The sequence below is a fragment of the Heterodontus francisci genome, chromosome 17, assembly GCF_036365525.1.
Source record: "Heterodontus francisci isolate sHetFra1 chromosome 17, sHetFra1.hap1, whole genome shotgun sequence".
Classification (NCBI taxonomy): domain Eukaryota; kingdom Metazoa; phylum Chordata; class Chondrichthyes; order Heterodontiformes; family Heterodontidae; genus Heterodontus; species Heterodontus francisci.
The window spans coordinates 63,919,547-63,941,697 of record NC_090387.1 but is presented as its reverse complement, the minus strand read 5'-3'; the positions used below and the strand labels follow the sequence as shown (position 1 = coordinate 63,941,697).

General features: G+C 40.4%; 1 protein-coding gene across 5 annotated transcripts in view; it reads left to right on the top strand.

Annotated features, from left to right (window-relative positions):
- Positions 1-14,665, top strand: part of LOC137378970 (glucose-fructose oxidoreductase domain-containing protein 2-like) — a 51,699-nt gene extending 37,034 nt beyond the window's left edge. For all 5 annotated transcript variants that reach the window (XM_068049529.1, XM_068049528.1, XM_068049527.1 and 2 more), the window contains one exon: positions 11,447-14,665. In XM_068049529.1, the coding sequence (XP_067905630.1) occupies positions 11,447-12,348 (902 nt within the window). In that variant the 3' untranslated portion in view covers positions 12,349-14,665. The remainder of the gene's footprint in view (positions 1-11,446) is intronic.
- The last annotated feature ends 7,486 nt before the right edge of the window (positions 14,666-22,151 follow it).

Below are 22,151 nucleotides of genomic sequence, written 5' to 3'. Positions count from 1 at the left end.
AGTGTTCTCGTACACCAGTGCTGAAGGTAAGCATGCAGGTAAAACAGGCGGTAAAGGCAAATGGTATGTTGGCCTTCATAGCGAGAGGATTCGAGTACAGGAGCAGGGATATCTTGCTGCAATTATACAGGGCTTTGGTGAGGCCACACCTGGAATATTGTGTGCAGTTTTGGTCTCCTTATCTGAGGAAGGATGCTCTTGCTATAGAGGGAGTGCAGCGAAGGTTTACCAGACTGATTCCTGTGATGGCGGGACTGATGTATGAGGAGAGATTGAGTCAGTTAGGATTATATTCGCTGGAGTTCAGAAGAGTGAGGGGGGATCTCATAGAAACCTATAAAATTCGAATAGGACTTGGCATGGTAGATGCAGGAAGGATGTTCCCGATGGTGGGGTGTCCAGAACCAGGGGTCATAGTCTAAGGATACGGGGTAAACCATTCAGGACTGAGATGAGGAGAAATTTCTTCACTCAGAGTGGTGAACCTGTGAAAGTCGCTACCCTAGAAAGCAGTTGAGGCCAAAATATTGTATATTTTCAAGAAGGAGTTAGATATAGCTCTTGGGTTTAAAGGGATCAAAGGGTATGGGGCAAAAGCAGGAACAGTTGGATAATCAGCCATGATCATAATTAATGGCGGAGCAGGCTTGAAGGGCCGAATGGCCTGCTCCTATTTTCTTTGTTTCTCTGACCTGTGCTCCAGAATTTGCCATGCCCCTAGCCATGCTGTTCCAGTACAGCTACAACACTGGCATCTACCCGGCCAAGTGGAAAATTGCCCAGGTGTGTCCTCTACACACACAATAGGACAAGTCCAACCCAGCCAATTACCACCCAATTAGTCTACTCTCAATCATCAGTAAAGTGATTGACGACGTCGTCAGTGCTATCAAGCAGCACTTGCTAAGCAATAACCTGCTCAGTGATGCTCAGTTTGAGTTCTGCCAGGGTCACTCAGCTCCTGACCTCATTACAGCCTTGGTTCAAACATGGACAAAAGAGCTGAACTCTAGGTGAGGTGAGAGTGACTGCCCTTGACATCAAGGCAGCATTTGACCATGTATGGCATCAAGGAGCCCTAGTAAAACTAGAGTCAGTGGGAATCGGGGCTAAACTCTCGGTTGGGGTCATACCTAGCACAAAAGAAGATGGTTGTGGTTGTTGGAGGTCAATCATCTCCGTCGCAGGGCATCACTGCAGGAGTTCCTCAGGGTAGTGTCCTAGGCCCAACCATCTTCAGCTGCTTCATCAATAACCTTCCTTCAATCATAAGGTCAGCAGTGGGGATGTCCACTGATGATTGCACAGTGTTCAGCACCATTCGCAACTCCTCAGATACTGAAGCAGTCCGTGTAGAAATGCAGCAAGACCTGGACAATATCCAGGCTTGGGCTGATAAGTGGCAAGTAACATTCACGCCACACAAGTGCCAGGCAATGACCATCTCCAACAAGAGAGAATCTAACCATCTCCCCATGGCATTCAGTGGCATTATGATAGCTGAATTCCCCACTATCAACATCCTGGGGGTTACCATTGACCAGAAACTGAACTGGAGTAGCCATATAAATACTGTGGTTACCAGAGCAGGTCAGAGGCTAGGAATCCTGCGGCGAGTAATTCCCCTCCTGACTCCCCAAAGCCTGTCCACCATCTACAAAGCACAAGTCCGGAGTGTGATGGAATACTCTCCACTTGCCTGGATGGGTGCATCTCCACCAACACAAGAAGCTCGACACCATCCAGGGCGAAGCAGTTTGCTTGATTGGCACCCCATCCACAAACGTTTACTCCCTCCACCATCGACGTACAGTGGCAGCAGTGTGTACTGTCTAGAAGATGCACTGCAGCAACATACCATGGCTCCTTAGACAACACCTTTTAAACCCGCGACCTTTACCACCTAGAAGGATAAGGACAGCAGGTGCATGGGAACACCACCACCTGCAAGTGCCCCTCCAAGCCACACACCAATTCTGACTTGGAACTGTATCGCTGTTCCTTCACTGTTGCTGGGTCAAAATCCTAGAACTCCCTTCCGAACAGCACTGTGGATGTCCCTATCTCACGTGGACTGCAGCGGTTCAAGAAGGCAGCTCACCACCACCTTCTCCAGGGCAATTAACGATGGGCAATAAATGCTCACCTAGCCAGCGTATCCACATCCCATGAACAAATAAATTTTTTTTTTAACTGTCGTCTGTAAAAAGGAAGTCTGTGCCACAGAGATTGCTAGATCTTTGTGGGCGGCTTTCTTCGAGGTCCACAGTGAGTGGAGTTGCTTTGCCGCCCGCTGGCTGCAAAATCCAGCCCATAATTTTAATTTGCCATTGGAGCTAAGTAGACATGAGTTAAATGATTTGTGAGTGGGTTGTGTTCAAAAAGGCCCACTCAATTGACTTCCTAATCTCAGCCATTAATGCCACATAGTCAAAGTGAGGGATCTGTAGGAGGTGGAAATTATGGGCTATCTTAACTGGGAACCTGTTGTGCGTCACTGGTGACTGGACAAATGGTCTGCTCGCAGACCACTGCAGAGCTGTATGTTCTAGTTGGATCTGAAAGTGATGGGAAATACTGCTGAGTAAACATTCCCTTAATGGAGGGGAAATGGATTGAAATAAACCTTTCATCCTTTAAGAACAAAAGAGCAAATCAAAGATCTTTCCCTGCCTTCCCCAGTGGGAGTTGCCTGGCTTTGCATGACACTTCATCAAACCAGGGTTACGGTGGAATAGGGACCTGAACGTGTGTTCTACCATATTGGGCACTTCCCAAAGCAGGCTCAAAGAGGTTGTAGAGAGAACCAAACAGTTGCCTCTAGACAGCTCTCCCAATGTCTGCCAACTTAGTGAAGCATTGATAGAGGTCTAGGTGCAGAATTTTCAGTTTATCTGACTGCAGCATTGCCCAGAAAGAAAATAAGGGGATTTAATACTTAACATTCCCCACACTCATGAACAAAATACCAGAGAAACAGTGGAAAGTTAAAAATAAGGACAACCGAGTGACATTTATGTCCTTCTTGGTCAGCTTGGGCATTTTGTTCATTAGTGCTGAGATGCTATGAAAAGAAACATGGGTATGCCCTGCACCCATCGTATCTGAAGGTAGTCCAAAGCGAAAAGTTACTTGGTATATTACTCTGCTTTACATCCTATTTTTTGGAATTTCTACCTGTTCAGGAAATTAGATAACTAAGTTATCTCTACTTTGAAGTTCATTGAAACTTTCTCAGGAAATAAAAGCATATTTATATTTGTGCACATATAACTTGTCCTGCACGGAAGGAGCTGTGATGAAGTAAACGGTGACATGGAAGAATTGTGAATTTTTTAAAAATCAGCTGTTAAACAAAACCACAAGAGCACAGCCACTTATACCACAGTCAAAATGGAGTAGCTGTCACATGACCCCTCCTGTACTGGATATCAACAAACCTGTCTACAAGAATGGAACCTCGTCCGTAATAGCTCTGGGGAGAACCGCTTTGCAATTGAAAAGAGCACTATTGCATTCATGATTTTTATCAACATGAATGAACTAACAAAGGATTCCGGAGACCGATGGACTCCCAGCACAAACCAAAATCGAATAGGTGTGAAATAGCAGTGTTAAAAGAAGGGTCCCCATTCAAACATCAGTCGATAGCCATGGTCCCCACATCCTGGTCCATTGTGTGGTTACACCAGGGAAGCGAGATATGTGTCTCCTAACAAACTGTGATGAATTTTTACCTTGAAAAAAAAAAGTAACCCTCTGGAGAGAGAGGTAGAGATCAAAACAGCACCTTCAGAAAGCAGTCCAGCCAAGCAAGGAAGAAACCTGCTGCTAATTCTACACTTCAACTTGCTGCAGCAGAGAACTTAAAAGTAACTACCACCTTCAGTCTGAAATTTTAATCACCAGAAAACCTACAACACCTCAGCAAGTTCAAGACTGCAAAGACCCAGGCCTGAACCTTTAGAAGAATCTGTGCTGTTGAGAAAATTCAACAGCTTTACTGTAAACCATGCACACCTACCTCACTTTGAACATTAAACTAGTTATCCCTTTTTTCTCTTGGGCTCTCTCTCTGTCCCCCCTCTCTTGTGTATGCGTGGGTGAGGTTGTGACCATTTTGGGAATTGTGTTTAAAATCAAAAAGGTTTTCTCGTAGTTTTTTATAAAAACCCTGTAATTTGTCTTTTTATGACCGTAAAAAAACACTCCGGGACTAACTCATCATTTTTAGCAAAACACGATTTTGGTTAGATGAGAGGTGAACACTGGGAACCACCCATACTCCTTTTCTATCTGTCCATAACTAACTTTATTTTAAAAAGTGGTTAACAAAAGGTTCTTAGTTTTTTCAACTTTTGTTCAAATGAAACTGCTGTGGGTTAGGCACGATAGACTCCAATATTATTTCTCTATGTTCAAAAATAGCCCTGTAGAAGTTTTTTAATGCCCCCACCCACAGTTATATCATTACAATAGATGTATTTGAAGCCAGACTGTTAATATTCCCGTCATTTTGCTTCTATGTCAGACACGTAACAAGCTATGTATCAAGTATATGCTCTCAACATAAGTTTTTGACAGAGGGCAGATTTTAGAGTAAAATTAAGCTCATTTTTAGCTTTCAGATTTGCAATTCTATTTACAATGGCACCTGGGAGGATGACTAGGGACTTGAGCAAACCTGATTTTAAAACGGGTAAAATAAAACAAGTAGTATGATATTTTGCAAGTGTTCAGACCAGTATTTGAACTATCTCATGGTAAGTGGCATATAGTGGTGTGTATTGAAAAAAATTACATGTTAGTAGAGAACGGAGAATGGGTATTTGACCTGGGGAGATGGGTGGGGTTCCCAGGAGCTGACCTTTGATGTTTACCTTGTGATAACCAGGTGGAATGCTTTAATTTTATATTGTGGATACAAAATTTTGTGGGACTGATGTATAGCAAAGGCGATTTTATGTTCATAAATGGGTAAAGTAATATAGAAAGCTTTGGGTGTTAATTCTAATTATAGGATCAATGAATATCTCTAAAGGAGATAGAGTACAAGAATTTCAGTGTTGTTGTGAAGCAATCTTCAAAAACGCTGACAGCATTTATTGGCAGTTGTTAATGCGTAGGAAGTTTGGTTTGTATTAGCAGAAGTATGAAGATCCAGCACCAAGTAACTGGTATTGGCTCTATAAATGTTTGAGAGCACTCTAGCTATTGTTTCCAAATGTCCCCTTTTTCCAACAGAGAGGGTGAAGAGGAGATGAATCAAAATAATTTTGGGTGTTACTAAAACGTAAGAAAAATGGCATTGTAGTTATACAGAAGTCTGGTGTTTAGGTCTCTGCTCAATAAGAGAAGGCTTTGACAAATTTAGTAGAATTAAAATTAAAACTACAGGCTAGTTAGCTTAACATCTGTCATAGGGAAAATGTTAGGAGCTATTATTAAAGACATTATGGCAGGGCACTTGGAAAAATTCAAGGTAATCAGGCGCAGCTAACATGGTTTTGTGAAAGGGAAATCATGTTAACCAATTTATTGGAGTTCTTTGAAGAAGTAACGTGCTGTGGATAAAGGGGAACCGATGGATGTACTGTACTTAAATTTCCCGAAGGCATTTGATAAGGTTCCACATCAAAGGTTTTTGCGAAAAATAAAAGCTCATGATGTAGGGGCTAGCATATTGGCATGGATAGAAGATTGGCTAACTAACGGGTAACAGAGAAGGCATAAACGGGTCATTTTCTGGTTGGCAAGATGTAATGAGTGGAGTGCCACAGGGATCAGTGCTGGGGCCTCAACTTTTTAAAGTTTATATAAATGACTTGGATGAAGGGACTGAAGGTATGGTTGCTAAATTTGCTGATGACGCAAAGATAGGTAGGAAATACGTTGTGAAGAGAACATGAGGCAACAAAGGGATATAGATAGGTTAATTGAGTTGGCAAAGATCTGGCAAATGGAGTATAATATGGGAAAATGTAAAATTGTCCATTTTGGCAGGAAGAATAAATAAGCATATCTAAATGTTGAGAGATTGCAGAGCTCTGAGATGCAGAGGGATCTAGGTATCCTAGTGCATGAATCACAAAAGGTTAGTATGCAGGTACAGCACATAATTAGGAAATCTAGTACAATGTTATCGTTTATTGTGAGGGGAATTGAATATAAAAGTAGGGAGGTCATGCTTCAGTTATACAGGGCATTGGTGAGACCACATTTGGAGTACTGTGTACAGTATTGGTCTCCTTATTTAAGGAAGGATGTAAATGAGGTGGAAGCAGTTCAGAGAAGGTTTATTAGACTAATACCTGAAATGGACAGGTTGTCTTTTGAGGAAAGGTTGGACAGGCTAGGCTTGTATCCACTGGAGTTTAGAAGAGTAAAAGGTGACTTGATTGAAACATATAAGATCCTGAGGGGTCTTGACTAGGTGGATGTGGAAAGGATATTTCCTCTTATGGGAGAATCTAGAACAAGGGGTCACTGTTTAAAAATAAAGGGTCGTCCATTTAAGGCAGAGATGAGGAGAAATGTTTTCTGAGGGTCGTGAGTCTTTGGAATTCTCTTCCTCAAAAGGCGGTGGAAGCAGTGTCTTTGGATATATTTTAAGGCAGAGGTAAATAGGTTCTTAATAAGCAAGGGAGTGAAAGGTTATTGGGGGTAGGCAGGAATGTGGAGCTGAGGTTAGTCAGGTCAGCCATGATCTTGTTGAATGGCGGAGCAGGCTCGAGGGGCCAAGTGGCCTACTCCTGCTCCTAATTCGTATGTATGTTCGTAACTGCAATTCCCTTTTTCTGTGAAGTACGACCTTTGTAATGTAACTCTCATGGACCCATGCCGTTTGCTTATATCTGAGGTTTGCCTGAACAAGTGTATTTTCTGTTCTTTTTTAATTTAAGCTGCACTTTCTGATGCGTTAGCAGATGTATTTATTTATGATTGGGTGTTCTATTTATTCCTCACAATTTCTTCCAACATTAAGGTGAAAAGATCTTGGATTTATTAAGCATATAGTATTTGCAGTAGTACTTAACATACAATTAATCACACAGTGCTTGTGTTCACACCAGGCATTGATAATTGGGGAATCAACTGCATTACTATTCTGAGCTCAGTGTTCAGGTTGGTCAAACCTCAGAATTCACATTAGAGTTCGCTATTTTTTATGCTTGGAATTACATTGAGTGACCTATTTCTGTGCTGTACATTCAGTCCACCTAGTTCTGGCGTTATCGTTCCACACGAGTCTCCTTCCACCCTGTTCATCTAACCCTATCAGCATATCCTCCTTTTCCTTTGCCTTCATGCTTATCCAGCTTCCCCTTAAATGCACCTGTTATTTGCCTTAATTACACATGGTAGCACATTTGCATTCTTGCCACTCTGGATGACGTTTCTTCTGAATTCCCTCTTGGATTTATTAGTGATTATTTATTTTATATTTATAACCTCTAGTTTTGGATTCCCCACAAGTGGAATCATTTTCTCTTATCAACCCCTTTCATTATCTTAAAGACCTCTCTAAGGTCATCCATTGTAGTGATTCTTGCATCTGTACCCCTGGAACTCTTCGCACCTCTATCCCATTCAGACTTACTATCCAAGTAGTGTGTGGCCTCCTTATTCTTACTATCAAATTGCCCCACCTCACACTTCTCTTTGTGGAAACTTATTTGCATTAAACGCCCTTTCTGCAAGTTTATCTTGTATTTTGTTGTATTCTTGCTTTGTATCAACTACACTAATGTCTCCCCAGAATTTAGTGTCCACAGGTTTTGAAATTGTGCTTCCTATACCAGATTCTAGCTCAGTGGTTCTAGCACTGATCCCCTCAGAAACAACTTACCAGTCTGAGGTAGCTACCCTTAACCCCTACTGATCTGTTTTCTGTTTTGTTGCCAGCTTGCCATCTATTCTATTGTCTCCTGGCAACACATGCTCTGAACTTCGTCATGGATCTAATATGTGGTACCTTATCGAAGGCCTTTTGAAAATCCAAATATCTTGGTCCAGGTTTTGTGATCAGCAGCTACACGATGGCGCTCGTCACTGACCTCAAAGATCTAGCGTTCTTTGTGGTGTGGATTTAATCTTTCCCAACGTTAATTTTATTCTGACGTTAGCTATAGGGGATCTCCAGCGTCCAACAACAATAATATCATCAAACAGGCTAAGCAGTCAATCACTTTGAAGAATTCTCAGACAGCAAACCAGGAAGTAAAAAAGCAATGAGTCGTTTTACAGGCAGTCTGTTAAAGATTGGGACATAGACATAAGATTAAGATGGGAGCTGAAATATTGTAAACTTTAAAAAAAATTAGAAATCCGGGAGTTTTAAATCATAATGTAAAGATGACATTGCACAAATATAAAATTAGTTTTTCAGGGCCTGAGAAGTTGTTGAGAAATTATGAACTTAATATGCCATTAAAAACCAGTTATACCTTATTGACCAAGGCATAACTGTTCAAGCATTTTACAGTGCGACTAATCATGTAAAAGTGGAAGTTCACATTAATTCAAGTGGTTAAGATTTCAATCTATGGGAACTTCAATGGCACACCCTGTGGAGGAACGGGGAATTTCTGATTTCGCATTTAACTGCATTTATTCTTCGTCCAGAAGTTGCTGTCAGTTTCATGGTTGTAAAGATGGCGGGCGCAGACAGTTTTCCAGTCATTACAATCGCAAAATCCAGGCCATTACTGGTGTATAGTTCCTGCGGTTTGTTTGTCTCCCTTTTTAAATATAGGAATAACATTAGCTATCCACCAGTCGCCTGGCCCTATTCCCTTTTCTAATGATTTATTATATATATCTTTAATAGTGACTCTGCTATCTTTTCTCTAACTTTTAATAGCACAGATGCAGTCCATCTGGACCAGGGTTTTATGCTGTCTGGGTTTGATTAGTTCCTCAATTATCTCTCCACTTTCTATCTTAAATATCTTTATCTTTTTTGAATTCTTCTAATGTCATGCCTGTTTTGTTAGTTTACCTGGTACATATCGATTAGCTATTCAATATTTTCCATTTGTAATCATTACCTTTGAGTTTATCTTGTGTATCCTTTATTGGATCTAATGTTTTTGTTATTTATATAACTAGAATACTATTTCTTTTTCATATTCCTCTATTTAATTTTGTAGTCCCTTTTTTACTTTACAATTTTTCTTCTGACTTTTACCCTTTTTGTATTCTTTTATATTTCATGCACGAATACTTAGTGTATACCTTTTTCTTTAGTTTGAATTTTGCCCTCATCTCTATTCATCCATGGTGTTTCATTTTTGGCTAGTTTGTTCTTGTTTTTTTTAGCAGAAAATATTTCTCCTGAACACCATTTTGAATATTTCCCTCTGTTGTTCTATCTCTTTGACTAGCTCTAGCCTTTTCTGAGCTACAAGTCTCTTATAAGGGTAGTTTTGATGAAGTGTGAACTGATCACTCCTCGTATGTATGCAACTTTATCTCAGAACTGCAGGGTACATAACCAATGGGCAATTTACAATATTTCTGTTGATTGATATGGATGAAAATAATTTTACTTTGTCATCTTGTTTTGCTCCTTGGATTACCTGCTCAAGGTTGCAAAGCCATACTTTAAGTCTTGTGATAGTTTCTCTCAGGATCTAAAACAAGACGAGCATGTAGGTTTTATCTATTTCTGTGAAGCCCTCTCGAGTACTTCAGTAGAGAAAGCATAAAATTCTCTGCTGTGCTACTTCTGCTGTTCCTTATTTTGTTGGTTAGCAGTTGACATTTTAACCCATTTTCATAAAGGCTACAGCAACGTTTCTTTGGATTTGATAAAACCAGAGCATAGAGGAAAACTGTGGCTGGAATTTTACGCCCCCAGCCAAAGAGCGGGAAGGTAGCTGGGGTGGGTGGGGTAGTGGGTAAAATGTAGCGGAAGGCTTGGGGGGTTCCTTCCCGACCCACTCCCGCCTCCGTCACCACTTTACGCAGGGTGGCGGCGGCGACAAAGGAACAGCCTGTCTGCCCCTGGCCACTTAAGGGCCTCCGCCTGCCGCCACGGGATTTTACCTGTGGCCGGTTGGGCGACCTAGGCCCGAGAAGCTGCCTGACAAAAGCAGATAGCTCTCTGACGGCCTGCAGGTGGAGAGGAGGGCCTCATGATTAGGCACCTGTGCCCGATGGAGGGCTGCCCCTGCTGCCCCAACCACCCCCAGCACCCAACATGCACCCCCGGTCCTCCCAATCGATCATCCTTGCCTTGCCAGGGCCTGATAGATTACCCTTGGCGAGACACCAAAAACTTACTCTGATTCCAGGGCTCCCCGACGACATCACTGCAATGGCTGGGTTGCAGTCCCAGCAGTGGCCACTGCTCCTGGTGGTGCTACTGGGACAGAGAGCTGTCTGCCTTTTTTTTGGCCAGCAGCTCCATTAGGCAGGCCATTCCATCTCAATGAGGTGGAAGTTCCGCCTCAGACCAATTGAAGGCTTGGGGACCGCAAAATGCGGATTGGATCCCCAGGCCAGGCGGAGGCAGGTTCGCCACCGACTTTCAGTCTGCGGATGGCTCCCGTCCACCAAGAGTAAAATTCCGGCCTGTTATTTGCAAGCTTAATAAGGTGTTATAGGATGTTGGACTATCAATATGCTGCAACTGGCATTGTGTTGCTGATCTCTGCTATGTCACTGCTCAAGGTTAATGAAGAAAGGGAGATTGATTCCTATAAGTGTGTCCTGTACCAGTCCTTGAATCCTGTGTTGTAAACCAATGGTGAAAGTAATTTATTACTTCTTTGGGGAAAATTGTCAGTAAGTGTTTCAAGTTCTCTGGAATGCTGTGCTTTCAATGTGTGTACTAGCTATAAATATTATAGTAACATACATCATGTTAAAAATTGATAGTTTATTGCAAAATTGCCTGCTGTTCATAGGGCAATAAATTTGAATTCAGTGGACCAGGTGTATTTGCAATGTATAGCAATCAATTTTTATGGCATGTATTAAGGATGTTTGGAAAATGTGGTACCACTCCAAGTTACTTCAGATGAAAAAGAATGGATGACCTTTTTGTTTTCAAACCTGGCTGATTTTTTTTTTTGGGGGGAGGTCGGGGGTGGGGGTGGTAAGGGGGACAAACCTGTAGGTCAGCAAGTTGCATTGATAATTTGCTGGAACCTTAAAGCCTAAATAGTGTGACATAGATGTTTCTGTGTCCCATTAATTTGAGTGATTTTTGTGTGTGGTCCATATCCTTTTTAACCATACGTGGATGAAAGGATTTATAATATCAGTTGTGAACTGTGTTGAGGTTATATGTATAATTTAATGCTTCCGATCATCGTTATTGTAGTTATTTCGGCACTTCGATAGTGCTAGGCAATCTGCAGGCCCGAAGATAACTGAATGGAAGTGTTAATTTTACATGATTTTCTAATATTTTTTTTCTTCCTTGTCCAAATAAAAGGTATCGGAAAGAATGTGATCTGTGAGAAAGCAGCTACTTCGGGGGATGCCTTCAAAATGGTGAAAGCAGCTCGTTACTATCCTAAACTCATGAGTATTGTTGATAATGTGCTTCGGTTCCTGCCAGCATTTGTGAAGATGAAGCAGCTAATTGAAGAAGGCTACATTGGTAATGTCATGATCTGTGATGTACGTGTGTATTGGGGCAGTCTTCTCAGCAGCAAATACGACTGGATCTGTGATGAACTGATGGGTGGGGGTGGACTTCACACAATGGGCACCTATATTGTAGACCTGCTGACTCACTTGACCAATAAGAGGGCTGAGAAGGTCCATGGCCTCCTGAAGACCTTTGTGAAACAAAATGACAATATTCATGGAATCCGACACGTTACCAGTGATGATTTCTGCTTCTTCCAGATGTTAATGAATGGTGGTGTGTGTAGCACTGTTACACTCAACTTTAACATGCCCGGCCCATTTATTCACGAAGTCATGGTTGTGGGATCTGCAGGGCGTTTGGTTGCTCGAGGTACAGACTTGTATGGACAAAAAAACACTTCCTTCAAAGAGGATCTGCTGCTTGCTGATACCATGTCTGTAAACACACCTGGGCTTCTGGAGAAAGCATTCAGTGATATTCCCCTCATGTATTTAAAAGGCATTGTTTACATGGTGCAAGCCTTGAGCAAGTCCTTTAAGGATCAGGAGGATCGGCGCACCTGGGCCCACAAGCCAGTTTCAATGGCTGCTTCCTTTGAAGATGGCCTTTATATGCAAAGTGTTGTGGATGCTATTAAGAGATCGAGCAGGTCTGGCGAATGGGAAGTTATTGCTATGATAACAGAAGAACCAGATTCCAATCAGAATCTATGCGATGCCTTGCAACGTAATAGCCTGTAGTAAACTGTACAGAATTATGATACAGTAGACATATTTCACCAAAACCAGAACCTTATTTCAATTCAAACTAAGGTCATAATTAAAGTACCAAAGCAATTTCAGGTTAGTTTTTGTTAGTATGTTAAGGGTATTGTGGTCTTGTGTTTATATTTCAGTAGTTTCACCATACGCAGTTACAACTGCTGTAGTGTACTGTACCTGTCAAACTACATGAAACCACCCTATTCCATTCTGAAGTTATTAAAAATCGTAAATTTTGATCACTCCCTTTCTGTTGACTATTTCAACATGCTGTCATTTAACAGTAGTTGACATGCAAAAGATGAAAACAACACAGGCATTGAAGTGATGGTCATTCCTAAACCACTCTGGCAGTAACGTTGATGCATTCAGCATTGTAAAATCAAAACTTACAAGAGGGAAAAGCACAAGTCTATGTTCATAGAAATTTAAGTAAGGGTGCCAATGGTAAGACAGCACTGAAAATTATGGCTGGCTGTAAATTGTGCATTTTCCTGTCTTGCATTGCTGCTTGAGTGTGGAGTTGTTCATTCAAAATTTCAAAAGAAACCCAGCATCGATCCAGCTTTTTCCTCTTACCAGAACTTAAATTGCATATTTAATGTGAAGGTAAATCTAGCTCTATTTGTGATTTGTAATTCTCAGATAATTCTGTGTTGGTTTTCAGACTTTAAATGGATACTGTTTCTGACCTTGGAATGGGTGATGTCATGGGTGTAGTCCCTTCTATAGCAACTAACATGTTCACTGTCAGGGTGTCCATTACTTTTTTTTTGGGAGGGAGGACCAGATGAGTAGAACAAATCACTTTATTCAGTTAGTAACAGAAGTCGCAAGCAGTTTTGTGTAAGTTCTAGTGCTGTGAAACTTTGAATTTACAAGGTTTGCTGTTAATTTTAGTAAACAAAGTAGAAATGTCTGTGACGATGTGACCTGTAGAATGAAAGTAGCTAGTTTTTTGTAGCGCCTTATGTGGGCTAGCCTCAACATCACTGTCCCACCTTTTATGTACATACAAACCAAATGTCCAATTGCCAGACATCAATTTTTGACTACTATTGTTAGTGATCATCTCATGGCATACAATTATTCTTGCGTATTGAAGCAATTAAAATAAGATTTTTTTTCTGTCAATACAATGTTTACAAACTGACAGTTCTGTCCATACAACATTTACTTCATGAAACTGGCTACTGATGGGATTAGGAGAAAAACAAATGCAGAGCGCCAGTTTCCTCCAGAACAATACATCTTTCATTTCTAAATTTGAAGGAGAAATACTCTGCTTTATGAAAGACTCGTTAGAATTGCGGGGGAGATGATAAGGGATTAAGGTTTTCAGAAAGTATATCCTGTATTTGAAATAGCATTGCAAAAATGGCTGGAATATTTTTGTAGTGCGCTGCTTTTGTTTTCCACTTTGTAATATTGACAGTATGGGAAGCCAATTATTGTAATAACCATAAAACATGTTTTATGGACCTGAAGGTCTTAGTTTTTAAAATACATTCAAGTTGTACATTTTTTGTCATAGTTTTAAAAAGTCTAAATTTACTTTTCAAACTGTTTGTATATGTTGACTCCAAAGAGAGATATTTATTACAGTCTTGTGATTTTATTAAAACTTATTTGCTTTGCAGGACTGTTCAAGATGGGGTGTGAATTAGTGTTCAAATATACAGCTAGGCTGTTTCACCTGAGATAGTTGAACTGTACAGAGAATTAGTTGACTATAGATATTTATTTTTCGTTGAATTCAGATATATGGGTTATTTATATTGCGGTTTGTTTTCCATTGATAGGGGTTCAAACATTAAACTTGATAGATTTCCTATGTAAAATGCTTAAAATAAAAATGTTTATTTAAGACTATTTTTGTTTTAAAACTATTTGTAGTATCCTAGTAATATATACAGGTTTGGGAAAATAGCTTTGTGTCCATATGTCATATATTTGTTTTGCCTGAATGGATTTACAATACAAAAGACAAATTGATATTTTAATCGCTCGTACGATTGAATCTTACTTATGGACACAAAACTATTCATTAGAATTCTTAGTGGGTGGTAATTAAGCAGTATAAATAAAGAGTGAAGCAAAACATTTAAAACAATGTCTGTCTTTGGTTTAAATACTGTTCTGCATCTGGAAAGTGCAGGTTTTGCTGTATTTAGGGAATGTACCTGTTTACGTGTTCTGTCTTTGCGTTCTCGCATATTGTTAAAACTGTTGAAAGTTTCTGAGCCAGTGAACTATTTACTGAGTGTCAGAAATAAAAATGTATTTTTAAAATTGACTTTTTTGTCTTCTGTGATTTTGTTTTTTTGAAAGAGACTACTGCATAAACTGTCCACGTGTGCTACCTGCCGTTTACTTCACAGCATGGGGTGTAGCATATTTAGTAGTGTGCTACTATCAAGTGGCTTTGATAAATCAATCTTTCAAGAGACTGTTTCCAACCATCACAAGTTGCACAACTTTGCCACTTCTGTACTGCTGCTGACACTCTACTGCAGAGACAAACTTTGGGAGAAAAATATCAAACTGATCAGGACAGAAATGTGCACAACTTTTTAAAAAAAAAATTCTGAACCTATTCATTGATCTCTGGCAGTTTTCTGGTCTTTACTGTATTTCTGTTGTGTGGAGGAAGACATTGCTCAGTTAGTACATGGACTGGATTAGGCAACATTAATGATTCTCCTTTTTATACAATATCTGAGCCATTCCCAAGCTGGGAATGGTGTGCTAGACATGGTAGGATGAGAAATTTGGATTTCCATATGGCACTTCGGATGATCCTCAATGACCTCCAGTGATTTCTTGTACCCTTTTATTTTGTTTCCTCAGCCAGTAAAATATTGGTGTTTTGTCGTCTAGAGGTTGTTTGTATTCAATTTTCAATGTGGATAGATACATGACTTGTTTTCAAGACTGATTTCCCTTTTTGGTGTATGTTCACTATGGGGCTTGGCTCCTGCTTCGTTTTTATAAGGTTCTGAGCTATCTTCTAACCTCCACTTCTTATGTTCCATGTTCAACTAGGTGATGACTGTTCCTCCTGATGAGTCTTGACAGTGATTTGATCTGCTCCATTTTTGTCTTTATACTTAAGTTTTGTTCTATTCATAATTTGCAATTCTGCAGCATTCTGTGGTGCTCTGCATGTTTTATATGGTTTTCCTTAAAAAGATTGGGGGGTGAAGGGAGCGGTTTGTTGATTAATTAAACGAGTAGTGCCAAGCTGTACAGAGTAGAAGATCTTGTTCATGGTTTGCTGAATTAGAGTATCTTAACTGGGATAGCAATTGGGCATTACAGTTAGCCTCTACATCACTGGGGTAGGATTTCTGTATCATCTTGCTATCTAGTGACTCCAGCTGAAAAGTGTGACGATGTGGATGTAAGCAGGACTCGGCTGTAATGCCCTCCAGGTTCAACAGTTTGTGCATATTAACTGTTGGGTTTCAATTTGGTGATGGCGATGGCTGTTTGGACATTTGCTGCAGCAAGAGTCAGCACCTTAGGGTGAGGACAGCCTAAGTTACCAGTATATCAAGTAAATTACTTTGCATAGCTACCGGGCTCAGTGATGCAATTCAAGTGGCAGACTTAACCTTGAAGAATTAGTTACATGAGCTTTGTTGTAACATTTTTTGTAAAACTCAGGACCTAAATATCAGACTTAGTGCGATATCTACTATATTTTTCCAAGTCTGTCTATATAATGGGTTTTGCTGATGTAAACTGTTTCTAATGTCCAATATAAGGGTTTAAACAAAATAAAACTTTTGAAATTATATATTTCACAATGACATGATTAATTTTATCCAATAGGTTGTCTTTTGGTCTTTTTATGCCTTTAAGTTTTTTTACTTGAAGACTTCAATCTCCCAACAAGCTGTGTTTGGAATTAGTACTTTTGCTGCTCATGGAATGCTCTCCTGCACTCCTCATTGAATCAGGGTTGGTCCCCTGGCTTGATTAATAGTAGAGTGAGGCTTGTGTCTGGCTGTGAGGTTACAGATTGAATTTTAATATAATTCTGCTGCTGATGGCCGACACCACCTCATGGAGGGTGATGGAGGAGTCTGGGACATTGGCTGTAAGGTATGATTCAGTGAGTGTGACTGTCAGGCTGTTGCCTGACTCTTCTATGGAACAACTTTCCCAATTTTGGCATAAGTCCCCGGATGTTGGTGAGGAGGGCTTTGCAGGGTCAACTGGACAGGGTGTGCCTTAGTCAATTCTGGTTCCTAGATTGATGCTGAGTGATTTTATTCTTCAACTTTTCTGTAGCAGTTTGGTACAACTGAGTGCCTTGTTAGGCCATTTCAGAGGGTAGTTAAGAGTCAACCAGATTGGAGTCTCTCGTAGGTCATACCGGGTAAGGATGGCAGATTTCCTCCCCTGAAAGAATTTAGTGAACTAATGGGTTTTTATGGCAATCTGGTAATTTCATGATCAGTATTAATAGGACTAGCATTTTATTCCAGATTTATTAAATAATTGAACTTAACTTTCCACAGCTGTTGTATTGGGATTTAAACTCTTGTCTCTGGAGCCTCTGGATTACAAGTCCAGTAACCATTACCACTGTGGTACTGCATTCCCCCCCCCCCCCCCCCCCCCCCCCCACCCCCAAGCATTTAACATAATAAAACATCCCAAGGACCTTCACAGATCAAATTGACACTGAGCCACATGGGATATTAGGACAGGTGACCAAATGCTTGGTCAAAGAGGTAGGTTTTGAGGAGTATTTTAAAGGATGAGAAAGAGGTAGAAGTGTTTAAAGAGGGAATTCCAGAATGAAGGGTTGGGGTGGGGATTTAGGGGAGCAGAGTACCTGAAAGGGGAGAAATGAAAGAAGGTGAGAGGAAAGATGAGAAGAAAAGAGAGATAAAGGTCGTGGGCTTGAGTCTGGAGGAGTAGCCAAAATGCACGTGCAAATGGACACAGAGAATGGAGCAAGGGGAGAGGAGTGGAACTCTATGGATACTTCAGAGAGGCAATGGGAGGGGGGGGGGTGCGTGGAAGGTGGTGGTTGAAACAGCATGAAATGGTAAAAGACCCTCTGAGGGTCACCTTTTCATTGGAACTTCTACCCATAGGTGGCTTTTCCTGCCAAACCACTCGCCTCGCCAAAAAGTAGCAACAATGCAGTGAGTGCTGCTTGAGTGCACATTGTGTGAAGATGGGAGTTTGGTGAGTGAGGGGACCTTAAGGGTTAATCTCTCTCCAGTCTATTTTTACATTTAGCAATTGACAAATTACAGTTTAAGATTACTGTTTAAGTTTAGAGGCAAGTTAAGTTTCTTCCAGTCTTAAACAGGGATATATAAGCTCTGAGAACAGCTGCAGCCTGTTAATTGGGTAGCTAGCTAAAACTGGCTTCTAAGCTCTAGCAGAGTTGACTCATTGAATCATAGATTCATAGAAAGTTTAAGGCACAGAAAGGGGCCACTTGGCCCATCGTGTCTGTGCCGATGTGTTTTTCAGAGTATAAATATAGGGGTCTCTGAGTGCTGTAAGGTTATCCACTTTGGTAGGAAAAACAAATAGAGTATTTCTTAAATGGTGAGACGCTGGAAAGTGTTGAACTTCAAAGGGACTTGGGTGTCTTTGTTCATGAGTCACTGAAAGCTAACATGCAGGTGCAGCACACAATTAAGAAGGCAAATGGTATGTTGCCCTTTAATACAAGAAGATTTGAGTATAGGGGTAAAGATGTCTTGCGGCAATTATATAGCACCTTGGTGAGACCGCAACTTGGAGTATTGTGTGCAGTTTTGGTCTCCTTACCTAAAGAAAGATATACATGCCATAGAGGGAGTGCAACAAAGCTTTACCAAACTAATTCCTGGGATGGAGACCATTTAGGACTGAGATAAGGAGGAATTACTTCACTCAGAGGGTGGTGAATCTTTGGAATTCTCTGCCCAGAGGGCATTGGAGGCTCAGTTGTTGAGTATGTTCAAGACTGAGATCGATAGATTTCTACATATTAAAAACATCAAGGGATACAGGGATAGTGCAGGAAAATGGTGAAGTGGATGATTAGCCATGATCTCATTGAATGGTGGAGCAGGCTTGAAGGGCTGAATGGCCTACTCCTCCTATTTATGTTCTTATGTAACAACAACTTGTATTTATATAGCCCCTTTAACATAATAAAACGTCCCAAGGCACTTCAAGAGCATTATAAAACAAAATATGACATCGAGTCACACAAGGCAACTTTAGGTCAGATGACCAAACGCTTGACCAAAGAGTTAGGTTTTAAGGAGTGTTTTAACGGAGGAAAGCAAAGAGGAGAGAAAAGAAAGGAGAAAAAGATGCAAAGAGGCAAGTTAAGGAGAGAAGCACAGAGAAAGAGACAGACTGAGGCAAACAGCAACAGGAAGACATCAGTCAGGTAGGAGAGTGACCATGTTCTCCAACTTGTGCAACACTGCAAGAGAGAGAGACTAATTTTTTTGACTGCTATCCTTCCTGTTGTCACACTTATTTGCTAGGTCAAGATTTTTTTGATGTCTTATGACACTGACATCTGCTGATACTACTTTTAATGGGTAAGGCTTGTAATAGTTGCTTATGTTGCAAACTTACCATTATGTATTCAGTCCTCCTAACATTAAGTAGCGCTGTGACAAGTTGCCTCAGTCCACCCAGCATTTTCTTTTTCATTTGAATTTGCCATCTGTGTAGGTAAGTTATTTTTAATTTACTGTTTTTATTTTTAATGTGTTTCTCAATTTATTTTAGCCTATTGCTACCACCCTGGAGCCCTTCCTCACACTTTCTGGCCCTCCTTTGCCAACCTGCTGGTTTTGCACTGCCTTTTCATACTGCAAAATTTTTAATACTTTAGTTACTGGGGTTTAAGGCTGAACTCTGCCCTATATGCCATAGTATATTAGCCCCAGGCCTGTTCCTTCCTGGTATTGGATATTTGAGATTTCTTTGCTATCACCTGTTCTGACCTATCCAGTTATTGCTGCTGCCATATCCACATTAAATCTCATCTTCCATTTGTCTGCCATTCCTAACCTGTCTTCTTCCAGAAGTCTTTTACAGTCCTCCTCACTGTTTGCCAAACATCCTACTTTTATATCAGCAAATTCAAGATTGTTCTCCATATGCCTAAATCCAAATCATCTATATATGCAAAGAACAAAAGTGGACCCATCACTGACTCCTGTAGTACACATTTTCCAACTCTTCTCGAATCCAACTATACCCATTTGCCTTAACCTTCCTTCTGGTCTATCAACCTTCTATTCATGTTGTGACATTTCCTCTTGTAACACGTGATTTGTTTTCTAACTAGCCTCTTGAGACATCTTATACTGAGTGCCTGCTGAAAATTCATGTACACTATATCGACAGCGTGATCTTTTATTATCCAATCAGTCACTTCAAAAAATACGATTAAATTTGTCAGAAACTCCCGTTGGCTGACCTTAATTTATCCATATTTCTAAATGCTCACTATTTTATCCCAAATTATGGATTCTAAGGGAGTAGTTCTCAATTTACCACTGGAGTTTAAAATTGGCATTGTGTGTTCGATACCTGTTATAGGAACTGTCTAATTTTCATTATCCATTGAACTTAATGGAAAGAACAATTGGGCATTTCTATAAATTCATAAATGCCAGTTTTAAATGAAGATAAGTTGAAAATTAGTCTCCCAGAGGTTGCCTACGACTGTTTTCATTAATTAAAAGAATATATGGCTTCCTGGTTTCACTGCACTTAAAAGAAATGTAATTTGTGATTATAAAAACAAAATGATCACTGTCATATGCTGTCAGTGAAATTATGGTAAAATTCATCTGATATTTTGCCAATGCAACTTCAAATTAAAAGAATCATGAGCTGAAAATGTAATGAAAATTCTGTTAGTTTGCAGAATTTACCTTTCCTCCCATTGCTAGTTGTAGCTGTCCCTTTTCAGTATTCCAAGAAATTATTAAAATATTGGTTAGAAGTAGAAATAAAAGCAAAACTGACAATGAAATAAAATTTACTTTCTCCTGTGTAGTATACTATATTCACTGTTCAAGGTGCAGTCTCCTTCAGAGTTTGGGGACAAAACGCAGATAGGTGATGACTCTGCCAAACATTTCTATTGCTTCAGCAATAGAAATTTCAATTTCTTCCAACTGCCCCTTTGTTCCCATTCTGCTTTTGGCCCTCTGCACTGTTTTGAGCAAATCCACGTCAGGCTAGGAATCCTGCGGCGGTAACTCACCACCTGACTCCCCAAAGCCTGTCCACCATCTACAAGGCACAAGTCGGGAGTGTGATGCAATACTCTCCACTTGCCTGGATGGGTGCAATTCCAACAACACTCAAGAAGCTCAACACCATCCAGGACACAGCAGCCAGCTTGATTGGCACAAACATTTACTCCCTCCACCATCGACATACAGTGGCAGCAGTGTGTACCATTTACTGATGCACTGCAGCAATGCACCATGGCTCCTTAGACAGCACCTTCCAAATCCATAACCTCTACCATCTAGAAGGACAAGGGCAGCAGATGTATGGGAACACCACCACCTGCAAATTCCACTCCAAGCCACACACCATCCTAACTTGGAAATATGTCACCGTTCCTTCACTGTCGCTGAGTCAAAATCCTGGAGATCCCTTCCTAACAGCACTGTGGGTGTTACCTACCTGTGGGTGTTGATCAGAAACAAAGCTGGGAATGGGTGAATAGGGTAATTTGGAAGCAGGATTGGTAAAATATCGGATGAATTTTACCTTAATTTCACTGACGGTATACGACAAATGGTGATCATTGCGATTTTATCATCTCACAAAGAGCTAGGGAGTAAATGTGGACTTGAGAAAAAAAGCTACTAGAAATCTACAACCCTTGTCTTTTCTTGCATCTCCTTCTCCTAAACATCTGCAAAATGCAGAAAACTATCTGTTTTCTGTATATAGCCCAGTATTTCAATCTTTAAATTAAGAATTTTCATGAATCTAATTAAGGTGAGAATTGCTAGACAAGTTTCAAAACTTGATTTTTTTTTTTCAGTAATAGCGCTCTTGTCTGCATCTGAAAGTCATGAGTTCAAGCCCCACTTCAGGACTTGAGCACACAATTTCGATGACATTTCAGAGCTGTAACTCTTAGCATATTAACCACTTTGCATTTTGTAGTATATAGTAATATCTTTTGTATACTGCCTCTCTGCTGCCCTTGCTGTTGAGAGCTGTAAATAAAGTTTCCAACATGGCTGATACCAGTAAGGAGCTCATGTAGTTTTACTCTGAATACACAACAGAAACATGGCGATGAAAGGATGGCATTGATTTTTTTTTTACATCTCTTTTGAGAGGTTACAGTCTGAAGAACATTCTGACACACTTTTTGGAACTCACAAAGTCGATTTTGAGTAAGTTTGAGGGAGTTGAAAGATTTTCATGTGTCTGCAATTCATGTTCAGCTACAACTCTGAGTACATAATTTTAAAAATATAGCATATTTTGGGACAATGGTGGAATTCACAACAAAGATGACTGGTGTAATTACGAACAAAGGTTACACATTTGGCTGCAAGTTAATAGAATCCTAGGTGAGGATAAGGTAAATGTTTTCCTGATTATGATGGGGCTGGATGTGTTTGAGATGGTGTTTAATCAATGCTGTCCATGAGACCCCTGTACTTTGGACTATTTTGAAATAAATGAGATTCTGGATACATGACATGACTAACAATGAAATTGCACTGCGAGTGACATTTCGTGAAAGGAAGCAC